Source organism: Salvelinus namaycush, chromosome 1, assembly GCF_016432855.1.
Source record: "Salvelinus namaycush isolate Seneca chromosome 1, SaNama_1.0, whole genome shotgun sequence".
In the NCBI taxonomy this organism is placed as follows: Eukaryota; Metazoa; Chordata; class Actinopteri; order Salmoniformes; family Salmonidae; genus Salvelinus; species Salvelinus namaycush.
Genome location: NC_052307.1, coordinates 42,696,268 through 42,718,551, shown reverse-complemented (window position 1 = coordinate 42,718,551; position 22,284 = coordinate 42,696,268). Strand labels below are relative to the sequence as shown.

General features: G+C 40.7%; 1 protein-coding gene across 1 annotated transcript in view; it reads right to left on the bottom strand.

Moving 5' to 3' along the window:
• rasgrf2b (Ras protein-specific guanine nucleotide-releasing factor 2b) overlaps positions 1-22,284 on the bottom strand; it is a 247,634-nt gene that overhangs the window by 103,356 nt on the left and 121,994 nt on the right. The window contains exons 13-17 of the mRNA XM_038988743.1: positions 21,903-22,042; positions 21,280-21,362; positions 15,708-15,956; positions 14,554-14,646; positions 12,689-13,188 (exon numbers count right to left, since the gene is read on the bottom strand). Of these exons, the coding sequence (XP_038844671.1) occupies positions 12,689-13,188; positions 14,554-14,646; positions 15,708-15,956; positions 21,280-21,362; positions 21,903-22,042 (1,065 nt within the window). The remainder of the gene's footprint in view (positions 1-12,688; positions 13,189-14,553; positions 14,647-15,707; positions 15,957-21,279; positions 21,363-21,902; positions 22,043-22,284) is intronic.

Here is a 22,284-nt window from a genome sequence, read left to right as displayed (position 1 = left end):
AGGACTTTGTGATGGACACTCCAATACCTTGACTTTGTTGTCCTTAAGCCATTTTGCCAAAACTTTGGAAGCATGCTTAGGGTCATTGTCCAGTTGGAAGACCCATTTGCAACCAAGCTTTAACTTCCTGACTGATGTCTTGAGATGTTGCTCCAATATATCCACATAATTTTCCTCCCTCATGATGACATCTATTTTGTGAAGTGCACCAGTCCCTCCTGCAGCAATGCACCCCCACAACATGATGCTGCCAGCCCCCTGCTTCAACTTGGGATGGTGTTCTTCGGCATGCAAGCCTTCCCCTTGGGCATTATGGCCAAACATTTCTATTTTTGTTTCAAATCAAATCAAAGTTTATTTGTCACGTGCGCCGAATACAACAGACCTTACAATGAAATGCTTACTTACAGGCTCTAACCAATAGTGCAAAAAAAGGTATTAGGTGAACAATGGGTAGGTAAAGAAATAAAACAACAATAAAAAGACAGGCTATATACAGTAGCGAGGCAATAAAATTAGCGAGGCTACATACAGACACCGGTTAGTCAGGCTGATTGAGGTAGTATGTACATGTAGATATGGTTAAAGTGACTATGCATATATGATGAACAGAGAGTAGCAGTAGCGTAAAAGAGGGGGTTGGCGGGTGGTGGGTGGGACATAATGCTGATAGCCCGGTTAGCCAATGTGCGGGAGCACTGGTTGGTCGGCCCAATTGAGGTAGTATGTACATGAATGTATAGTTAAAGTAACTATGCATATATGATAAACAGAGAGTAGCAGCAGCGTAGAAATAGGGGTTGGGGGGGCACACAATGCAAATAGTCCGGGTAGCCATTTGATTAGCTGTTCAGGAGTCTTATGTCTTGGGGGTAAAAACTGTTGAGAAGCCTTTTTGTCCTAGACTTGGCACTGCTTGCCATGCGGTAGTAGAGAGAACAGTCTATGACTGGGGTGGCTGGGGTCTTTGACAATTTTTAGGGCCTTCCTCTGACACCGCCTGGTGTAGATTGCATGCAGCTTAGCCCCAGTGATGTACTGGGCCGTACGCACTACACTCTGTAGTGCCTTGCGGTCAGAGGCCGAACAATTGCTGTACCAGGCAATGATGCAACAAGTCAGAACGCACTTGATGTTGCAGCTGTAGAACCTTTTCAGGATCTCAGGACCCATGGCAAATCTTTTTAGTCTCCTGAGGGGGAATAGGCTTTGTCGTGTCCTCTTCACGACTGTCTTGGTGTGTTTGGACCATTATAGTTTGTTGTTGATGTGGACACCAAGGAACTTGAAGCTCTCAACCTGCTCCACTACAGCCCCGTCGATGAGAATGGGGGTGTGCTCGGTCCTCCTTTTCCTGTAGTCCACAATCATCTTCTTAACCTTGGTTACGTTGAGGGAGAGGTTGTTATTCTGGCACCACCCGGCCAGGTCTCTGACCTCCTCCCTATAGGCTGTCTCATCGTAATCGGTGATTAGGCCTACCACTGTTGTGTCGTCTGCAAACTTAATGATGGTGTTGTAGCTGTGCCTAGCCATGCAGTCGTGGGGAGCTCCAGTGTTGAGGATCAGCGTGGCAGATGTGTTGCTACCTACTATGGTGTTGAACGCTGAGCTGTAGTCAAGAATAGCATTCTCACATAAGTGTTACTTTTGTCCAGGTGGGAAAGGGCAGTGTGGACTGCAAAAGAGATTGCATCATCTGTGGATCTGTTTGGGCGGTATGCAAATTGGAGTAGGTCTGGGGTTTCTGGGATCATCAGACCAGAGGAAATTTCTCCAAAAAGTACGATCTTTGTCCCCATGTGCAGTTGCAAACCATAGTCTGGCTTTTTATGGTGGTTTCGGAGCAGTGGCTTCTTCCTTGCTGAGCGGCCTTTCAGTTTATGTTGATATAGGACTCGTTTTACTGTGGATATAGATACGTTTGTACCTGTTTCCTCCAGCATCTTCACAAGGTCCTTTACTGTTGTTCTGGGATTGATTTGCACTTTTCGAAACAAAGTACGTTCATCTCTAGGAGACGGAACGCGTCTCCTTCCTGAGCAGTATGACGTCTGCGTGGTTCCATGGTATACTTGCGTACTATTGTTTGTACAGATGAACGTGGTACCTTCAGGTGTTTGGAAATTGCTCCCAAGGATGAACCAGACTTGTCGAGGTCTACAATTTTTTTTCTGAGGTCTTGGCTGATTTCTTTTGATTTTCTCATGATGCCAAGCAAAGAGGCATGGAGTTTGAAGGTAGGCCTTGAAATACATCCACAGGTACACCTCCAATTGACTCAAATGATGTCAATTAGCCTATCAGAAGCTTCTATAGCCATGACATCATTTTCTGGAATTTACCAAGCTGTTTAAAGGCACAGTCAACTTAGTGTATGTAAACCTCTGATCCACTGGAATTGTGATATAGTGAATTATAAGTGAAATATTATGTCTGTAAACAATTGTTAGAAAAATGACTTGTGTCATGCACAAAGTAGATGTCCTAACTGACTTGCCAAAACTATAGGTTTGTTAACAAGAAATTTGTGGAGTGGTTGAAAAATGAGTTTTAATGTCTCCAACCTAAGTGTTCCTATCTAATATGACAAAATAAATCTCCTTTCTGTAAACAGAATCTTGCTCAATATATCGGATTATGCTCTTATTATTGGAACTGCCATTATTGATTGTAAGCTAGACACAGTAGTTGCTCAATAAAAGTTTTGAGATTATGCTGCGGGATTTAGAGGTAATTTGTGGTTTAGTACGGTACCCTGCGTCACAGCTTCATTGATCCAGACCAGCGCAAGTGGGAGTTAGAGCACTGGTTATGCTTTTGGGTCCAAAGGTGCTAATGTGTCTCTAACTGACAATGAATGGGCGACATAAACCAAATAGAAACTGATAATTGTGACTTCAACATTTTATTGAATTTAGAACAATAGTGTGAGAATTGCTATTCCTCTGTCCTGCACGCTCACACCTGGAAAAATACACTTATTTTTTGGTTTCTACTCGTCAGTATAACTTTTTTTGAACCTTTATTTAACTAAGCAAGTCAGTTAAAACCTCTCTGGGATAGGTGGGACGATTGCGTCCCACTTGGCCAAAAGCCAGGGGAAAAGCAGAGCGCCAAATTCAAATAAAATGATATAAAAATCTAACTTTCATTAAATCACACATGTAGGATACCAAATTAAAGCTACACTCATTGTGAATCCAGCCAACACGTCAGATTTCAAAAAGGCTTTTCGGCGAAAGCATAAGTTGCTATTATCTGATGATAGCACAACAGTAAACAAAGAGAGTGTAGCATATTTCAACCCTGCAGGCGCAACACAAAACGCAGAAATAAAATATAAATCATTCCTTACCTTTGACGAGCTTCTTTTGTTGGCACTCCAATATGTCCCATAAACATCACAAATGGTCCTTTTGTTCAATTAATTCCGTCCATATATATCCAAAATGTCCATTTATTTGGCTCGTTTGATCCAGAAAAAAACAGCTTCCAATTTGTTCAACGTCACTACAAAATATCTCAAAAGTTACGTGTAAACTTTGCCAAAACATTTCAAACTACTTTTGTAATACAACTTTAGGTATTTTTAAACGTTAATAATCGATCAAATTGAAGACGGGTCTATCTGTTTTCAATTCAGGAGGACAACAAACTAAAGCTACTTTTCTAGTCTTGCGCAACTCTCAAACAGTACACATAACGTTACACTGATTCCAGATGGCCGTACCTCTTCATTGCACAAAGGAATAACCTCAACCAATTTCCAAAGACTGGTGACATCCATTGGAAGCGGTAGGAACTGCAAACAAATCCCTTAGAAATCTAGTATCCCAATGAAAGCTCATTGAACAGACAGTGACCTAAAAAAAAAAACATCTGAATGGTTAGTTCTCAGGGTTTTACCTGCTACATAAGTTCTGTTATACTCACAGACATGATTCAAACAGTTTTAGAAACATCAGAGTGTTTTCTATCCAATACTAATAATAATATGCATATCTTATATTCTGGAGATGAGTAGAAGGAAGTTGAAATTGGGCACGATATTTATCCAAAGGTGAAAATGCTGCCCCCTATCCTAGAGAAGTTTTAAGAACAAATTCTTATTTTCAATGACGGCCTAGGAACAGTGGGTTAACTGCCTTGTTCAGGGTCAAACGACAGATTTTTACCTTGTCAGCTCGTGGATTCGATCTTGCAAATGTTCTATTACTAGTCCAATGCTCTAACCACTAGGCTACGTGCCGCCCCAGTTTTACTTCCTAAAACTGTTGTTACACAAAGGTTTTTATTCTAAGAGAAACAAAAAAATTCAATTATATTCCATGATATTCTTAAGATATATGTGTTGACTGAATATAAGCAAGTGATGTCTGCTAAATAATCAAGTTGATGGCGCAGTCATATAACCTCAGCACCTACATAAAGCTGAGTGACTCACTCATTCATGGCTTTGGATCAAAATAAATAAGTACCGATATTCTTTCTGGTCTTTAATAAAGAAATGTTTTGGTTATCCTGACCCGACCGGTCACGTTGTCCAGTGCCATTATGGGCTATTAGCAGGACAATAGACTCTTGCCAAGAAGAAGGGTAGGGGGAGAATTGTATCGTCAAATGTATTACTTAGTTAGGTTGGGTGTATCACAACCGGCCATGATTGAGAGTCCCTTAGGGCCACGCACAATTGGCCCAGCGTCGTCCAGGTTAGGCCGGTGTAGATAAGTAAATAAGAATTTATTCTTAACTGACTTGCCTAGTTAACGTTATACGGCGTCATATTTTCCTAACGGAAACCCTAAGGGTTTAATAAAAAAAAAAAAATTGGAATAGAACAACCGTAATATTAATCAAATTAATTAAAGTATTATTTTTTTTAAATCAATCCCATATACTATGTTCTTACAACAAAAAAGGTTATACATTATCTAGTACAGCAAATAACTTTAGGTTATTTGAAAACAAAATAATTTTATTTTACATTTTCTTTCTTTATTTCACCTTTATTTAACCAGGTAGGCCAGTTGAGAAGCAGTTCTCATTTGCAACTGCAGAACACCATCCCAACCGTGAAGCACGGGGTGGCAACATCATGTTGTGGGGGTGCTTTGCTGCAGGAGGGACTGGTGCACTTCACAAAATAGATGGCAGAGATGAAAAAAACATGTTTAGATATACTGTAGGCCTACAGTAGGTGTTGTAGGACTTTAACCTCCAGAGGGACTTGAAAATGAGCCGGAGCTGAGAGGATCACCAAAACTAAAGGTGTTTTGGTTTCAGAGCATTTTCTTAGATTTTTTTTAAATATAGCCTATTAATGTGTAGGCATACTGTGTAATAAAATCGATAATTGTGTACTAAAAACGTGAATGTGCTCTTGAAGAGCATATGACCATGCCAACAACCATCCAAGGAGATTTTTCGGCCGCACCGACAACCATCCGTGGAGATTTTTCGGCCGCACCGAAAAAAACGCATGGTTCCACAGAATACCAACTTGGATGGATCCCGAGGCAAATGTGGCTTCTTTATCAACATCTTCATGCTTTCGTTAATAAAATAATGATATAAATACTCTCATTAATTAAACAAATTGCATAGAACCTAACACCTCAAAAAAGTCATAACATGGGTATTAGTCCATCGCCATTATGAGAGTTCTGCACCACAGGGGACCTTGGTCCTTTTCAGCATGTGCTGTGGAAATGCCCGGGGCTGGTTGAATTCTGGAGGAAAGTCAACGATGTCATCTCTGTACTTACATATAAAATTCTGCTATTAGATCCAATAGGGATGTTGCCTTGTGATGACTCTGATTTGCATGTGCACTTCTCATGGCTCCAACAGTGTGTGTAGCGAAATGCACTCTCTCATTAACTTCTGTGTGTGACCAATACAATTTGATTTGGTTGGCAGGAACCACAGCTGCTAAGAAAATGATTGTAGAAAGGTGGATTACACCTCATCAGTTACCATTGCAACAATGGCTGCTCACATTTAAGGAAATTGTACTTATGGAGCTCTCCACGGCCAGACTCCACAGGCCCAAGGTGTTCACGCTGGACATACGGAAAAAAGCAGCAGCGGACATTTCTGAACTCTTAAACAACGGGCCTTTACACACATGAATGTGTATCAATAATGTGTCACTATTTCTGAGGATATATGATGTATTGTTCAGAAGATGTAATAGAAATTTGTTTTTATCTCATGATTTATTTTACATGCTATCAGAATGTCTTTTGGGCGTCTCTGGACAGGAACGGGCCAGCAGACTTGACTACTTCATCTTGTGCCATCCTTCCCGCAGGGCTGTCTGTTCTAACATGCAAAGGTAAGTCTCGATGTCATCATCCTCCATTAGCTTGATAAAAAATTGATTGGGATGCGATTCAGTCAGTACATCATATAACATTATTAAACCACTAAATATCTACAATACAAAATGTACAATAAATTATGTATAATACCACCATACAACAATTTTACAATGTATGCGTATGTCTGTACCGGTGTGTGTGTCTTCACAGTCCTCGCTGTTCCATAAGGTGTATTTTAACCAGTTTTTTTATCTGATTCAACTGCTTGCAACAGTTAACTGATGTGAAATATAGTTCAATGTAGTCATGGCACTATGCAGTACTGTGCGCCTCCCGTAGTCTGTTCTGGACTAGGGGACTGTGACGAGACCTCTGGTGGTATGTCTTGTGGGGTATTCATGGGTATCTGAGTTGTGTGGCAATGGTTTAAACAGACTGCTCGGTACATTCAGCTTGTCAACACTTTTTACAAAAACAAATGATGAAGTCAATCTCTCTTCCACTTTGAGCCAGGAGAAACTGACATGCATATCATTAATGTTAGCTCTCCGTGTACTTTTAAGGGCCAGCCGTGTTCTGAACCAATAGCAATTTTCCTAAGTTTACTCAAAGCCAGCGGCATGGCGTTAGTAAATATTGAAAAAATTAAGGGGCCTAAACTGCTGCTCTGGGGTACTCCTGAATCTACCTGGATTATGTTTGAAAGGCTTCCATTAAAGAACACCCTCTGTGTTCTGTTAGACAGGTAACTCTTTGTCCACAATATTGCAGGAGGTGTAAAGACATTACACATAAGTTTTTCCAGCAGCAGACTATGATCGATAATGTGAAAAGCTGCACTGAAGTCTAACAAAAAGCCCCTACAATCTTTTTATCATCAAATTCTCTCAGCCAATCATCAGTCATTTGTGTAAGTGCTGTGCCTATAGGCGTGCTGAAAGTCTGTTGTCAATTTGTTTACTATGAAATAGCATTGTCTTGTATCTGCTCAAACACCATTTTTTCCAAAAGTTTACAAAGGGTTGGCAATTTGAGCCAGTAAAGGAGACTTTACTATCCTTAAGTAGGGGAATAACTTTTACTTCCCTCCAGGCCTGAGGGCACACACTTTCTAGTAGGCTTAAATTTAAGATATGGCAAATAGGATTGACAAATAGGAGGGACAATATCGTCCGCTATTATCCGCAGTAATTTTCCATTCAGATTGTCAGACTCCGGTGGCTTGTCATTGTTGATAGACAATTATTTTTTCACCTCTTGCCCACTCATTTTATGGAATTCAAAGTACAATGCTCATCTTTCAAAACTTGGTCAAATATACTTGGATGTGTAGTGTCAGAGTTTGTTGCTGGCATGTCATGCCTAAGTTTGCTTATCTTTCCAATGAAAAAGGCATTAAAGTAGTTGGCAATACCAGTGGGTTTTGTGATGAATGAGTCATCTGATTCAATGAATGAAAGAGAAGAGTTCCCAAAATGTCATTTAAGGTGCTCCAAAGCTTTTTAATACCATTCTTTATATTATTCATTTTTGTTTCATAGTGTAGTTCATTTAGTCACATGATTTCTTAATTTGCAGTATGTTTGCCAATTGATTGGGCTGCCAGACTTATTTGCCATACCTTTTGCCTCATCCCTCTCAACCATACCATTTTTCAATTCCTCATCAATCCAAGGGGATTTAACAGTGTTTACAGTCATTTTCTTAACTGGAATAAGCAATTTCATAAATGTGTCAAGTGCAGCGTCTGGTTGCTCCTCATTACACACAACAGAGCAGCAAATAGTAGTTACATCAACATCTGACCTCTTATACAATATATTAGGCCCAGCCTTTGGAATTTTGGTTTTCCTAGATATGGCTACTATATTGTGATCACTACATCCTATGGATTTGGATACTGCTTGAAATCAAATTTCTGCAGCATTAGTAAAGCTGTGATCAATACATGTTGATGATTTCATTCCTGTGCTATTTGTAACTAGTGGGCAGCTTGATGAAAGCCAGTCAATATTTAAAACACCCAGAAAAAATACTTCTCTGTTGATATCACATACATTGTCAAGCATGTCACACATATTATCCAGATACTGACTGTTAGCACTTGGTAGCCTATAGCAGCTTCCCACAAGAATGGGCTTTATGTGAGGCAGATGAACCTGCAGCCATATTACTTCAACAGTATTTAACATTAGATCATCTCTAAGCTTTTCAGGAATGTGGTTCTGAATATAGACCGCAGCACTGGCATTTCTGTCTTTTCGGGTAGATGTCATAGCCATATATTACTACCACTGTATCATTACAGTTATTATCTAAGTGAGTTTCAGAGATAGTCAGAATATGAATGTCATCTGTTACAAGAAAGTTATTGACTTCATGAATCTTGTTTCTTAGGCTACTTATGTTAATATGGGCTATTTTTAGCACTTTTCTTTGTTGCTTGATTGTTTTTAATGCTTAACTTGGGAGCTTATCAGCTCATGTTATTTACATTGGAGCTGATAGTGCACGGTCAGTCATTCCTGTAGAGTATCTTCTGTTTCCAGAAGGTGTCAAAGTTATCTATAAAATTGATTCCAACAGAGCTACATTAATCTTTTAGCCAGATGTGTAACGCCAGTAGCCTGCTGAGTCTTTCACACCTACTGCCCAACAACGGTACCGGACCAGAAATGATTGGCCGCTTTTTGGAATCTTTCAATGCTAGAATCAGTTCTTTAAAATCAATTTTCAAAAGTTCCTAGCCCTCCTGATGTTATTTGACCCCACATGGACAATGACAGCGTCAACTCCCAAGCATCTGTTGTAGAATGGTCGGAAGCAGCCTTGTAATGTCCTGTACTTGTGCTCCTGGGTAGTATAGGGTTTTTGCACTGGGAACCAAGATTTTTCTCACCATAGAGCTGCCAATGTTGACAGCTGGTGAAAGCTGGGGAGGTCCGGCTGTTCTTTCGCCTATAGTTGTTTAAAAGACCCCTTGAGGACCGAAGGGTGGTGGGGCCCGATGGACCAGAGCCGGCTGTAGTATATGTGGTAGAGACGCCCTGGGCTGGAGACAGGGTAGAGGATGAGGGAGCAGGAATCTCCGGAAGCAGGTGGGCGAAACTGTTGGTCAGCAGGATGGGATTCCCTAAATCCATTTCAGCCCCATTCACCAAAGACCTCTGCCTTGGGATCAAAGCTTTCACTTGGATTCACTTGGTTAGTCTATGTCATGTTTTGTACACTCAGTGTATATGAATGCAGCTGCCACTACACTAAATTGGATGCAAAATGTTCAGTACACATCACTGCAGTCTGTATCAGAAAGTAGGATGGCCCTCTGAAGTCTTGTACAGTAAATCGATGCATTGCTCTCTTTTTGTTTATAAAGCTCTCTTGCAAACTTCCGCCGTACCTTACTTCATTGTTAAAAATGTGGGAAATTATATTTTATATAAATACAATTGCTTAGAGAAAGAGATTGTTAAAAAAAAAATAACATTGACACCCCTTAAGATTCTTATAAATAAAGTAGTGAAATGTTCAATATTTGGTACCATATTCCTAGCATGCAAAGACTACATCAAATTTGTGACCACAAACTTGTTGGATTCATTTGCAGAAATTGAATGTAATGCGTCGTGTCATTTTGGAGTCACTTGTATTATTCGCAGATAAGAATATAATATGTTACGGGTATACGGGTAAGAGTCTACTTACATTTTCAGATATACGTTTCTAATTTAGTCAGAAAGTAATTGTTATTGCAAGTTAAAGCATACTGTTAGTTAGCTAGTGTTAGCTTGCTGGCTTGCTAGCTAACGTTACGTGTATGATCTGTGTAGTAATATTATTAGAATCAGAAATCCATTTGCATTGCTAGTTATAGCCGAATGTTATCTAGCTAACATTGAACCTAGTTTGTTAGCTTTAGCTACCTGCAGATTCATACTACAGCGGTTTGTATTGGTAGTAGTATGATTTGAGATTATTATTTAACCTTTATTTAACTAGGCAAGTCAGTTAAGAACAAATTCTTATTTACAATGACAGCCTACTGGGGAACAGTGGGTTAACTGCCTTGTTCGGGGGCAGAACGAGAGATGTTTACCTTGTCAGCTCGGGGATTCGATCCAGCAACCTTTCGGATACTGGCCCAACGCTCTAACCACTAGGCTACCTGCCGCCCCATTACAGTTTATTATTACGGTTCATTGTTTAGCTAGCTAACTACATGTCGAAACAAAAGACTCCACTTTGGCCGGATTATTACATGACCCATCAAATTAGCCAGGTGTGTCTGGGGGTGATTATTGTATTTCATGAACATGTGTACATGTCTAGAAAATAGTGACCTATCCACTTAGCTAGATGTAGCTGGGTGATGGTTATAGCATTTCCTTCACATGACCCATCAATTTAGACAAGTGTGTCGGGTAAGCATCATCTAATAATTATAAAATATTTATAAAATATTTTTAGCTGGCCACTTTCTGTTTTTGATATTGCTACTATGCAAGTAACCACTTCACTTTACCATTTACACCTTCTGTATCCTTTGCATGTGACAAATAAACGTAGATTTTATTTGATATAGCGTGTGTTTACCACATGGCCTTACGTGAATCCTTAGAGATGGGTGGGGCTAAGGCTTAAGAGGGTGTGAACGATGATGAATGGGTGTAGACAAAGAAGAACTTTCCAGTAAGTGTACCAAAACATTCAAGGGCCATTCTCAAAAGTGGGGTTACAAGTTTATCAACTTTCAAAGCAGAATTACTTTCCCATTGTTCCTCAACTACAGTATATGATATTCCATTGTCTAGCTCGTCTCTACATTTATCCAATGTAAAAAGCACTATTTTAAATTTTGCTTCATAAGACCGAATCAAGGCGGCCGGTCACAAATACTAACCTTTTGACTACTTAATTTATAAGAATCTTTAGGGCTGTCAACTTTTATCCTACCGTTTACCCTACCTTGTTAAACAAAATCTCTTCCTCTGCAATTGTGTCAGTATAAAATAATTTCTCTATTTTGTTGCATAAAATATAGCTTAGTATATAGTTAATAGTTAGTTAATTATTGATTTTTTTAGTTATTAGTTAATTATTGATTTTCTTAGTTAATTATTGATTTTATACAGTCATTATTGCTCATAATTATCAAGCATTTCAATAATGTTGTACCCCATTGCTTCTGTTTTACCGTTTAGAAATTGTATTTATTTAACCAGGTTAGTCTCGTTGAGATAAAAACTAATCTTTTTCAAGAGAGACCTGGAAAGCCCTTTATGTATCTAGTTCACAGGTGTGAAGAAGTCATAATTATTTAGACAAATTCACATATAGTGTATCAAAGTAGTCAAAAGTGTAGTATTTCTACAAACTCGGACGCATTTGCAATTTGTTTTTGGGTTATGTTTTGCCCAATAGTAACTGAATCTTAAATCTAAAATGCTGGAGTATAGAGCCAAATTAAGTCATTTTAGCTTCACTGTCCAAACACATGGAGTAAATACATGTATTTATTTTAAGAACTCAGTCAGGGTGTCAATTCACTGTTGAGAGTTAGAATAGTATAATACACAAGGCGGTTTTCCTCTTCTCACAGTGCCTTCAGAAATAATTCACACCCCTTGACTTTTTCCACATTTTGTTGTATTACAGCCTACATTTTAAATTGACTAAATAAAGATTTTTGGGGTACTGGGCTAGACATAATAACCCATGATGTCAAAGTGGATTTTTTTTATTTTTGTATTTACAATTAAAAATTAAAAGCAGAAATGTCTTGAGACATTCAATCCCTTCATTACATAATATGTTGCATGGAGTCACTCTTTGAACAATAATAGTGTTTAACATGATTTTTGAATGACTGCCTCATCTCTGCACCCCACACATACAGATAATTGTAAGGTCCCTCAGTCGAACAGTGAACTTCAAACACAGATTCCACCACAAAGACCAGGGAGGGTTTCCAATGCCTCGCAAAAAAGGGCACCTATTGGTAGATAGGTTAAAAAAAATAAAGCCCAGTTCTGGGCATGAAACAGCCAGGGGGAAAGGTCATAAAACACTCACTCTCTCTTGCTTTCTACTAGAATCTAAAGTGAGAACACTCCCTCTGAATGCTTTCTACTCACACCCCAAATCTAATGACTGTGTATACTGTGCAGCCATAAACACCCTAGCAGCCTGCCTCTCTTCAATCTAAAGGCCCTGTCAGAGAACATTATAATCAGAGCTGCTGTTAAAACTCATAAATAAACTGACTAAATGCCTGTGATGCTCAGAAGGCAGCTCAGTCACGGAATCCAGGTAGTGTGTGTGTGCGCATCTGTGCTGCATGTGTGTGTTTAGATAGGCCTTACCTCTGCGAATGCTGCGTCTCAGTTTTCCACAGAAGGCGTCAACACGAGGCAGCTCCTGCCCTTCTGTAGTGGGGGAGGGAATCTGTTCGGGGTAGGACAGAGGTAGGCAGGGGGGGAGGGGGGACTGGTCTTGGGGGGTCTTGTTGCCACCTGGAGGGGGCGAGGAGGAGGTGGGAGGGGGGGAAGTGGTAGTGGGGGTCTGGGGGGTAGGGTTCTGGGGGGTGGGGGGGTGGAATGTAGGGGTTTGGGCTGAGGTTGGACTACTGATAGCGGACTGAGAGAAGGAGGAGGGGATAGAGTTAATGTTAGTAAGGTCCAGCCCCCCCACCCTAGCACTGATGGGAGAATGCAGAGAGAGTTTGCGTGTGCGGACAGGAGAGGAAGTGCGGGAAGAGATGGAGAGAGGACCGGAGAACTTGCGGCAGAGACGGGGGGACTTGTCATTGGTTTGATCACCACTTCGGTTGTTCTGGTTGGTGGCAAAGAACAATTCCAAAGACCTAAGAGAGAGCGAGAGAGAGAGCGAGCGCGAGAGAGGGGGGAAAAATCTGTCAAATTTGCATTGAGTCATTGTGAGGAAAGCATGAATTGAGTGTTTTGAGACAGGAGATGCTATTATCATCATGCCAGACAACTGTGAACAGAACCATCAGCACTACAGATAGATCTATAACTCAGCCTGAGTGGAAAATGGTAAAATAGGTTACATGAAAGACCATGCAAAGATGTTGAAGAAAGGAGTGAGAGTGGTGCTGTGCGATTAGAGCTTTTTGAGATTGGTTCAGATTCGGTTCGATTATAAACAATAATCAAGAATTTCGAAACTTTAAATGCACTATGCATTATGTGGGTTGAATGCTGTAACCAAACAGAATAAAACAATAATTAAAAAGTCCCATGATGATAATGACTGCTCATGACTGCTTATCACTTATTAACCATCAGTTATTCACATTACTTCAAAAAAATATTTTAGTTGTTGTGTATATTACATTTGTTTTATTTGATGACTTTAATTTCATTCCAAGTCATCATCTCATCTCTATAGAGCTGCTACCTATGCTGTCTGACAAAACCATTATTTTAGTAGTTCTTTAAAGTAAATAAGGCATACCAATATGACTGCTGAATACCAATACCTCAAGAAGCAACTGCTCTCTATGTATCCCATCTTGATCGCACATTCTTCTGTCTCTTATGTAGCAGGCGTAAGAATAAACATTATTATGGACTATGGTTATTTGTAGTTAATTATCACGTTTTTGTCACTAAACTATGCAGAACATTGGCCTGTTGGAAACTACAACTCTCTACTACAGTACATAGCACAGTTTGGGCATGATCTGATTTATCTGTAGAGAAACTACAGTGTGCGCATTGAGCTCACAGAAAGAAAAAAAATGAAATGGAATTCAAATAATTCAACCAATGTCAGTCAATAAGTTGTTTAAAAACCAAAAATTAACTGACATTTCTGTTAATCGCTCAGCACTAAGTGACACACAGACAGAGAGAGAGAGAGAGACAGAGAGGGAAAGAGCCCAGTGGTCTTCCACAGTAGTCAGAAGGGAAGATATGCAGACGGAAGATGCTAGAGGGAGGGAGAAAGAAAACTAAGGACAGAGACATTGAGCGAAGGACAGGGAAAGGGAGAGGAGGAAAGAGCAAAATAGCCTTGAAGTCTTCTCTAAAAGAAAAGGTGCAGTGAAAAGATGCAAAAGTGAGGAAAGACAAGAAAGAGTGAGAGAGAGGGGAGAGAACACAAGTGAGATGCAAAGAGATAGGTACCTGGACAAGTCCAGGGACAGAAAGAGAAAGAGCAAGGGATAAAGCAGAGGGGGAGAGAGAGAGGCAGATTGTGTTACTTGGACTGATCCAGGGCTATCTTCCTGATCTTCAGGCTGTAGTCAGGACAGATGGACGTGATGGACAGGCGGTCAAATGAGTGGTACTGTACCCTGTGGAGGGGGATGGAGAGGAAAGGGATATAACGGATGGAGGGGTGAGAGAAGGGGATGGGCAAGGGGTGATGGGGTGAGGATGAGGGAGGAGGGGATGGAGTGAGAAGAGGGGATGGGTGAGGGGGGATGAAGGTGATGGGAAAGGTGGAGGATGGAGGAGTGAAGGTCAGGACAACATATGTTTATTTATATATAATTGACAATGATCACAGGACATCAAAGCCTTTTCATGTTGAAACTGTATGTGTGAATTTTGTCATTATGCTCCAGGGTGAAGACTCCCCTAGGTCAGTGGAGGCTGCTGAGGGGAGGACGGCTCATAATAATGGCTGGAACGAAGCAAATGGAATGGAATCAAACATATGAAAACCTTGTGTTTGATACCATTCCACTGCTTCCACTCCAGCCATTAACACGAGCCTGTCCTCCCCAATTAAGGTGCCACCAACCTCCTGTGCCTTAGGTACAGATCTAGGAAAATCTTCCCCTCCCCCAATTCTAACCTTAACCATTAGTGAGGAAAATGCCAAACTGACAAGATCAGTGTCTAGGAGCAAATACACCCTGTCATATACTGTAGGTGTGTGGGTTTGTGGGTCTCTGCTGTTGTTGCTGGTCTATGTTCTCTGTTAATGAGCTCATCCAGGAGTTAGCCTACACACACCTGCGCTGGACACAGGAAAAAGATAGGAAAAGAGGCACAAACTTTCCAGTTGAAAGGATCATTAGGTCTGGGCAGGATAATGCATACACACACACATAACACTGTCTGACATATATACGTCTTTGCAATTAACCCCTGGACCACAAGTGGTCCTGCACCACTCACCCTCCGTTCTGGGGCTGAAACAGCCAGGTGGAAAGGTCACAAAACACTCAGTCTCTCTCTCTCTCTCATACAACACACACAAAACACCAATGAAACTGGATAGAGAGAATAACAGGAGATATAATGAGGTGAGAGGTTTAGAGAAAACTCAAACCTCTGTAACATGAAAATGTGTGTGCGCTTTTCTGTGAATGTGTGCATGTCATGCATGTTCTCTCTCGTGTATTACCTGACAGGTATAGAGGTGAAAGGTTTCTTGTAGATGTCAGCCAGTTTATCCATGACCACGGCAGCAGTAGTGAAGATGCGGTAGGTGTGGAGGAAGGTGTTGAGGAAGTCGATGGAGAGGAAGCGCAAGTCCGTCAGCCTTTCCAGCAGCCGCTCCACGCTGGCGTAGCGAATCTGTGGGACCTTGCAGGAGTTGAGTGTCTTGCTGAAGCAAATGTCAACATCATCTTTATGGAGGCGCATATCAGATCTGATGGACGGACACACACACACACACAATCACTGGTGATCTAATCATTGAATTGCTAGGATTACTCACACAGAAGTTTTAAGTATGGATAAACACTTAAAGTTGCAGTAAGTCATGTCAGAAGCTAGCAGATTAATTACTTACCGACAACCGCTGCAAATTCCAAAAAAACTACATCACGGTTTGAAATTCACTATCCTTGCTTTGTCTAACAACACTATAAATCAATCGATCAAAGGAGTTTTGTGGGTCAAAGTGCAGTATTTATTTAGTTTCATAGCACAAATATTTGTTTGCACATTTCTCACAATGTTACCAACACTTAGTAAACTTCTGGAAAAAATGTGTGTTTGACCAGATACAATGCTATTTCACAGTAAACAAATTGACTTTCGGCACGCATATTGGGAAGGACACTCACCAAGCACGGCACTTACACAAATTACTGATTTGCTGAGAGAAATTGATGATAAAATTCTGGGGGCTGTCTTGTTGGACTTCAGTGCAGCTTTTAATATTATAGATCATAGTCTTTCTGGAAAAACGTATGTGTTATGGCTTTACACCCCCTGCTATAATGTGGATAAAGAGCTACTTGTCTAACAGAACACAGAGGGTGTTTTTTAATGGAAGCCTCTCCAACATAATCCAGGTAGAAGCAGGAATTCCCCAGGGTAGCTGTTTAGGCCCCTTGCTTTTTTCAATCTTTACTAACAACATGCCACTGGCTTTGAGTAATATAGGTCAGCTACTACAGCGACTGAAATGTCTCCAACACTTAACAAAGAGCTGCAGTTAGTTTCAAAATGGGTAGCAAGGAACGAGTTAGTCCTAAATATTTCCAAAACTAAAAGTATTGTATTTGGGACAAATCATTCACTAAACCCTAAACCTAAACTACATCTTGTAATGAATAGTGTGGAAATTGAGCAAGTTGAGGTGACTTAACTGCTTGGAGTAACCCTGGATTGTAAACTGTCATGGTCAAAACATATTGATTCAACAGTAGCTAAGAAGGGGAGAAGTAGGTTCATAATAAAGTGCTGCTCTGCCTTCTTAACCTCTTGATGCTAAGGGGTCATATTTTTTATTTTTTTTAAATAACGTTCCCAAGGTAAACGGACTATTTCTCAGGTCCAGATCGTAGAATATGCATATAATTTACAGATTAGGATAGAAAACACTCCAAAGTTTCCAAAATGGTCAAAATATTGTCTGTGAGGATAACAAAACTGATTCTGCAGGCGAAAACCTGGGGAAATCTAACCCAGAAGTTTTTTTTTTTTTTTTAATCTGTGTTTCCTTGCCCGTCTTTCTTCCATTTAAAGGGGTATCAACCAGATTCCTTTTCCAATGGCTTCCTCAGACTGTGACCAGGCTTTAGACATAGTTTCAGGCTTTTATTTTGAAAAATGAGCGAGATTTTTCAAAGTAGTCAGGTGTCCTTTGATTAGTTCCTGCGCGCGAGAGGGGTAGCTCTCCATTTTCTTTCTCTCTTTTATTGAATAGGTTACGGTCCGGTTGAAATATTATAGATTATGTTGGTTAAAAACAACCTGAGGATTGATTATAAAAAACATTTGACATGTTTCTACGAACATGACGGATACTTTTTGGAATGTTCGTCGAACGGAACGAGGCTTTGGTTTTCTGAACATAACGCACAACCCAAATGGCGTTTTTTTGTTATAAAAGTAATATTTATCGAACAAAAATAACATTTATTGTGTAACTGGGAGTCTCGTGAGTGCAAACATCCAAAGACTATCAAAGGTAAGCGATTCATTTTATTGCTTTTCTGACTTTCGTGACCATGCTAATTTGGGGCTAGCTGTTCTAGCATTGATTGATACACTCACAAAAGCTTGGATTGCTTTCGCTTCATTTTTTCAGCATATTTTCAAAATCTGACACGATAGGTGGATTAACAACAAGCTAAGCTGTGTTTTGGTATATTTCACTTGTGATTGCATGATTATAAATATTTTTTGTAATATTTTGCGCCCTGCAATTCAGCGGTTGTTTAGGAAAATGATCCCGCTAAAGGGATCCGTAGCGCAGAGAAGTTAACAACACTATTGTCACGATCGTTATAATGAGTGGACCAAGATGCAGCGTGGTATGGTTCCGTCCTCTTTATTTTGAAGTGAAACTCAAAGAAAACAATAAAATCGCAATGTGAAGCTGTTACAGTGCTCACAGGCAACTATACATAGTCAAGATCCCACAAAGCACAATGGGGAAATGGCGGCCTAAATATGATCCCCAATCAGAGACAACGATTAACAGCTGCCTCTGATTGGGAACCATACCAGGCCAACCTAGATAACCCACCCTAGTCACTGTCACGCCCCAACCAACATAGAGAATAAACAGCTCTCTATGGTCAGGGCGTGACAACTATCAACAAGGCAGGTCCTACAGGCCCTGGTTTTTGTCACACCTGGACTATTGTTCAGTCGTGTGATCAGGTGCCACAAAGGGCATATTGAAAAATTGCAGTTGACTCAGAACAGGGCAGCACGACTGGCCCTTAAAAGTACACCGAGAGCTAACATTAATGACATGCATGTCAATCTCTCATGGCTCAAAGTGGAAGAGAGATTGACTTCCTCATTACTTGTTTTTGTCAGAGGTTGATAAGCTGAAGGTAAAGAGCTGTCTGTTTAAAATACTAGCACACAGCTCGGACAACCATGCATACCCCACAAGACATGCCACCAGAGGTCTCTTCACAGTCCCCAATTTCGGAACAGACGATGGGAGGTGCAAAGTACTACATAGAGCCATGACTACATGGAACTCTATTCCACATCAGGTAACTGATGCAAGCAGTAGAATCAGATTTAAAAAGCAGGTAAAAATACACGTTATGGAACAGCGGGGACTGTGAAGTAACACAAACAGGCACAGACACACACACACACATACATGTGGATTTTTCATTGTAGATATGTCATAGTGTAGTATGGGCCTGAGGTCACACACTTAGTGTGTTGTGAATTCTGTAATGAATGTATTGTAATGTTTTTAAAATTGTATAACTGCCTTCATTTTGCCGGACCCCAGGAAGAGTAGCTGCTGCCTTGGCAGCAGCTAATGGGGATCCATAATAAATACAAATGGCTTTAGCCACAGAGGGAGCAGGCCTGCCCCGGCAAGTGCAGGGGGGTTGCCTAGCCACACATGGCTCGGAGGGAGTCAACATCTGCATTGAGCAGCAATTTCCCATGATTTGTGAATCGGTTCGGACCCAACAGATAGCGCGATAGCTAAAATGGCTTTGAAAAAATAAGATTTCAGCTAATAGGGAGAAGCATCTAACAAAATAACCACATTATGGAATCCACTTATCATAAATGTTGGTACATTTGTGGACAAAATTCTTACTTACTCAACCAAAGTCCAAAGAAAATAGCCAAGAAATTTGCATTAAAAAAAATGAACACCACCACCAACTAAGGAGGTTCAGTCAAAAAGGCAGTTGTTTTTACAATAGCTGTGTTAAATACGGCAGTGTTTCCTCACCTGGGCCTGGAGGAGGTGCAGGCTCTTTTTTCAGCCAAGAAGTAACAAACCTGATCAACTATTCATTAATACGTTGAGTGGTATATTCAGATATGTTAGCTCTGGGTTCGAACTAAGCCGTACACACTGGAGCAAAAGCAGTAATGACAGACACAGGCATGTGTTAAAGTGTACAGTTGAAGTTTACATACACTTAGGTCGGAGTCATTAAAACTCGTTTTTCAACCACTCCACACATTTCTTGTTAACAAACTATAGTTTTGGCAAGTTGGTTAGGACATCTATTTCGTGCATGACAAGTAATTTTTCCAACAATTGATTACAGACAGATTAGTTAACTTATATCTCACTGTATCACAATTCCAGTGGGTCAAAAGTTTACATACACTAAGTTGACTGTGACTTTAAACAGCTTGGAAAATTCCAGAAGCTTTAGAAGCTTCTGATAGGCTAATTGACATCATTTGAGTCAATTGGAGGTGTACCTGTGGATGTATTTCAAGGCCTACCTTCAAACTCAGTGCCTCTTTGCTTGACATCATGGGTAAATCAAAAGAAATCAGCCAAGACCTCAGAAAAAATGTGCAGACCTCCGCAAGTCTGGTTCATCCTTGGGAGCAATTTCCAAACGCCTGAAGGTACCACGTTCATCTGTACAAACAATAGTACGCAAGTATAAACACCATGGGACCACGCAGATGTCATACCGCTCAGGAAAGAGACGCGTTCTGTCTCCTAGAGATGAAATTACTTTGATGCGAAAAGTGCAAATCAATCCCAGAACAACAGCAAAGGACCTTGTGAAGATGCTGGAGGAAACAGGTACAAACGTATCTATATCCACAGTAAAACGAGTCCTATATCGACATAACCTGAAAGGCCGCTCAGCAAGGAAGAAGCCACTGCTCCAAAACCACCATAAAACAGCCAGACTACGGTTTGCAACTGGACATGGGGACAAAGATCATACTTTTTGGAGAAATGTCCTCTGGTCTGATGAAACAAAAATAGAACTGTTTGGCCATAATGACCATTGATATGTTTGGAGGAAGAAGGGGGAGGCTTGCGAGCCGAAGAACACCATCCCAACCGTGAAGCACGGGGGTGGCAGCATCATGTTGTGGGGGTGCATTGCTGCAGGAGGGACTGGTGCACTTCACAAAATAGATGGCTACATGAGGGAGGAAAATTATGTGGATATACTGAAGCAACATCTCAAGAGATCAATCAGGAAGTTAAAGCTTGGTTGCAAATGGGTCTTCCAAATGGACAATGACCCCAAGCATACTTCCAAAGTTGTGGCAAAATGGCTTAAGGACAACAAAGTCAAGGTATTGGAGTGGCTATCACAAAGCCCTGACCTCAATCCTATAGAATATTTGTGGGCAGAACTGAAAAGGCGTGTGCGAGCTAGGAGGCCTACAAACCTGACTCAGTTACACCAGCTCTGTCAGGAGGAATGGGCCAAAATTCACCCAACTTATTGCGGGAAGCTTGTGGAAGGCTACCCAAAACATTTCACCCAAGTTAAACAATTTAAAGGTAATGCTACCAAATACTAATTGAGTGTATGTAAACTTCTGACCCACTGGGAATGTGATGGAAGAAATAAATCATTCTCTCTATTATTATTCTGACATTTCACATTCTTAAAATAAAGTGGTGATCCTAACTGACCTAAGACAGGGAATATTTACTTGGGTTAAATGTCAGGAATTGTGAAAAACTGAGTTTAAATGTATTTGGTTAAGGTGTATGTAAACTTCTGACTTCAACTGTATGTGGGCGCTCTTACTTGATCATGTGAGGCACGGTGACTTTGGAGTTCTCCTCGAATACACTAGTCATCAAACCATTGCAGCGGATATTATCGATACACTAGAGAGAGAGGGCGAGAGAGATAGAGGGAAAGGGAGGAGAGGGAGAGTGTTAGTGCAGATAAGTGGAGCGAAAGATCAATCTAAACCTCAATCTGATATATTAGCAACATCCTAACATGTCGTATGTAATTATGGTTTACAAGAAATGTCTCCAAACCCTAAAGAAAGATATATTGTTATTAAAGCTTTTCCTTTGACCTAATCTTTGTTTAGAATCAAGCCAAGCCTCAGAGGAGGTGCAGTGTGTGTGTGTGTGCATGCATGTGTGTGTGTGCGTGTATGTAGGGGGAACACTGGGTTAAAGGGGATGAGCCAAGCACAAACCAGGGTTTGACCCCTGGGGAACCAACCACTCTGTTTACTCACTGCAAAGCCTCATGGGATACCCAGAGGGAAACACACGGGGCTGTTTGAACTTTTTGTTGTTCGGTTATTATTCCAAGAAGAGAAAGAGAGAAAGAGAAAGAGAGAGAAAGAGGAAGAGAAGAGAGAGAGAAAGAGAAAGTGAAAGTGAAAGTGAAAAGAGTTAGTTAGTTACCTGGCTGATGTCGCTGGTCCAGGCAGCTTTCTCCTGTCGTGAGGGAGCCAACAAGACTACAGTGAAGGAGGGAGAGTCAGATGGCTCGATGATCAGCTTAAAGTCCAACTGACCAAATACCTGACCACCACTGGACCTCGCTAAAAAGAAGGGAAGGGAGAGTGAGAAAGAAAATGAGAAGATTGGGTCACCTAGGGTGACAATGTATTTTGGTATGACACGAGATAAAGATTAATACATGAATAAGATATAAGCTGGTCCACTTCATTTACCCCTGTAGTGTGTGTGTGTGTGTGTGTGTAACCGAAGGGGGGTGAATGTAACCGATGTGAAATGGCTAGCTAGTTAACGGTGGTGCGCGCTAATAGCCTTTCAAACAGTG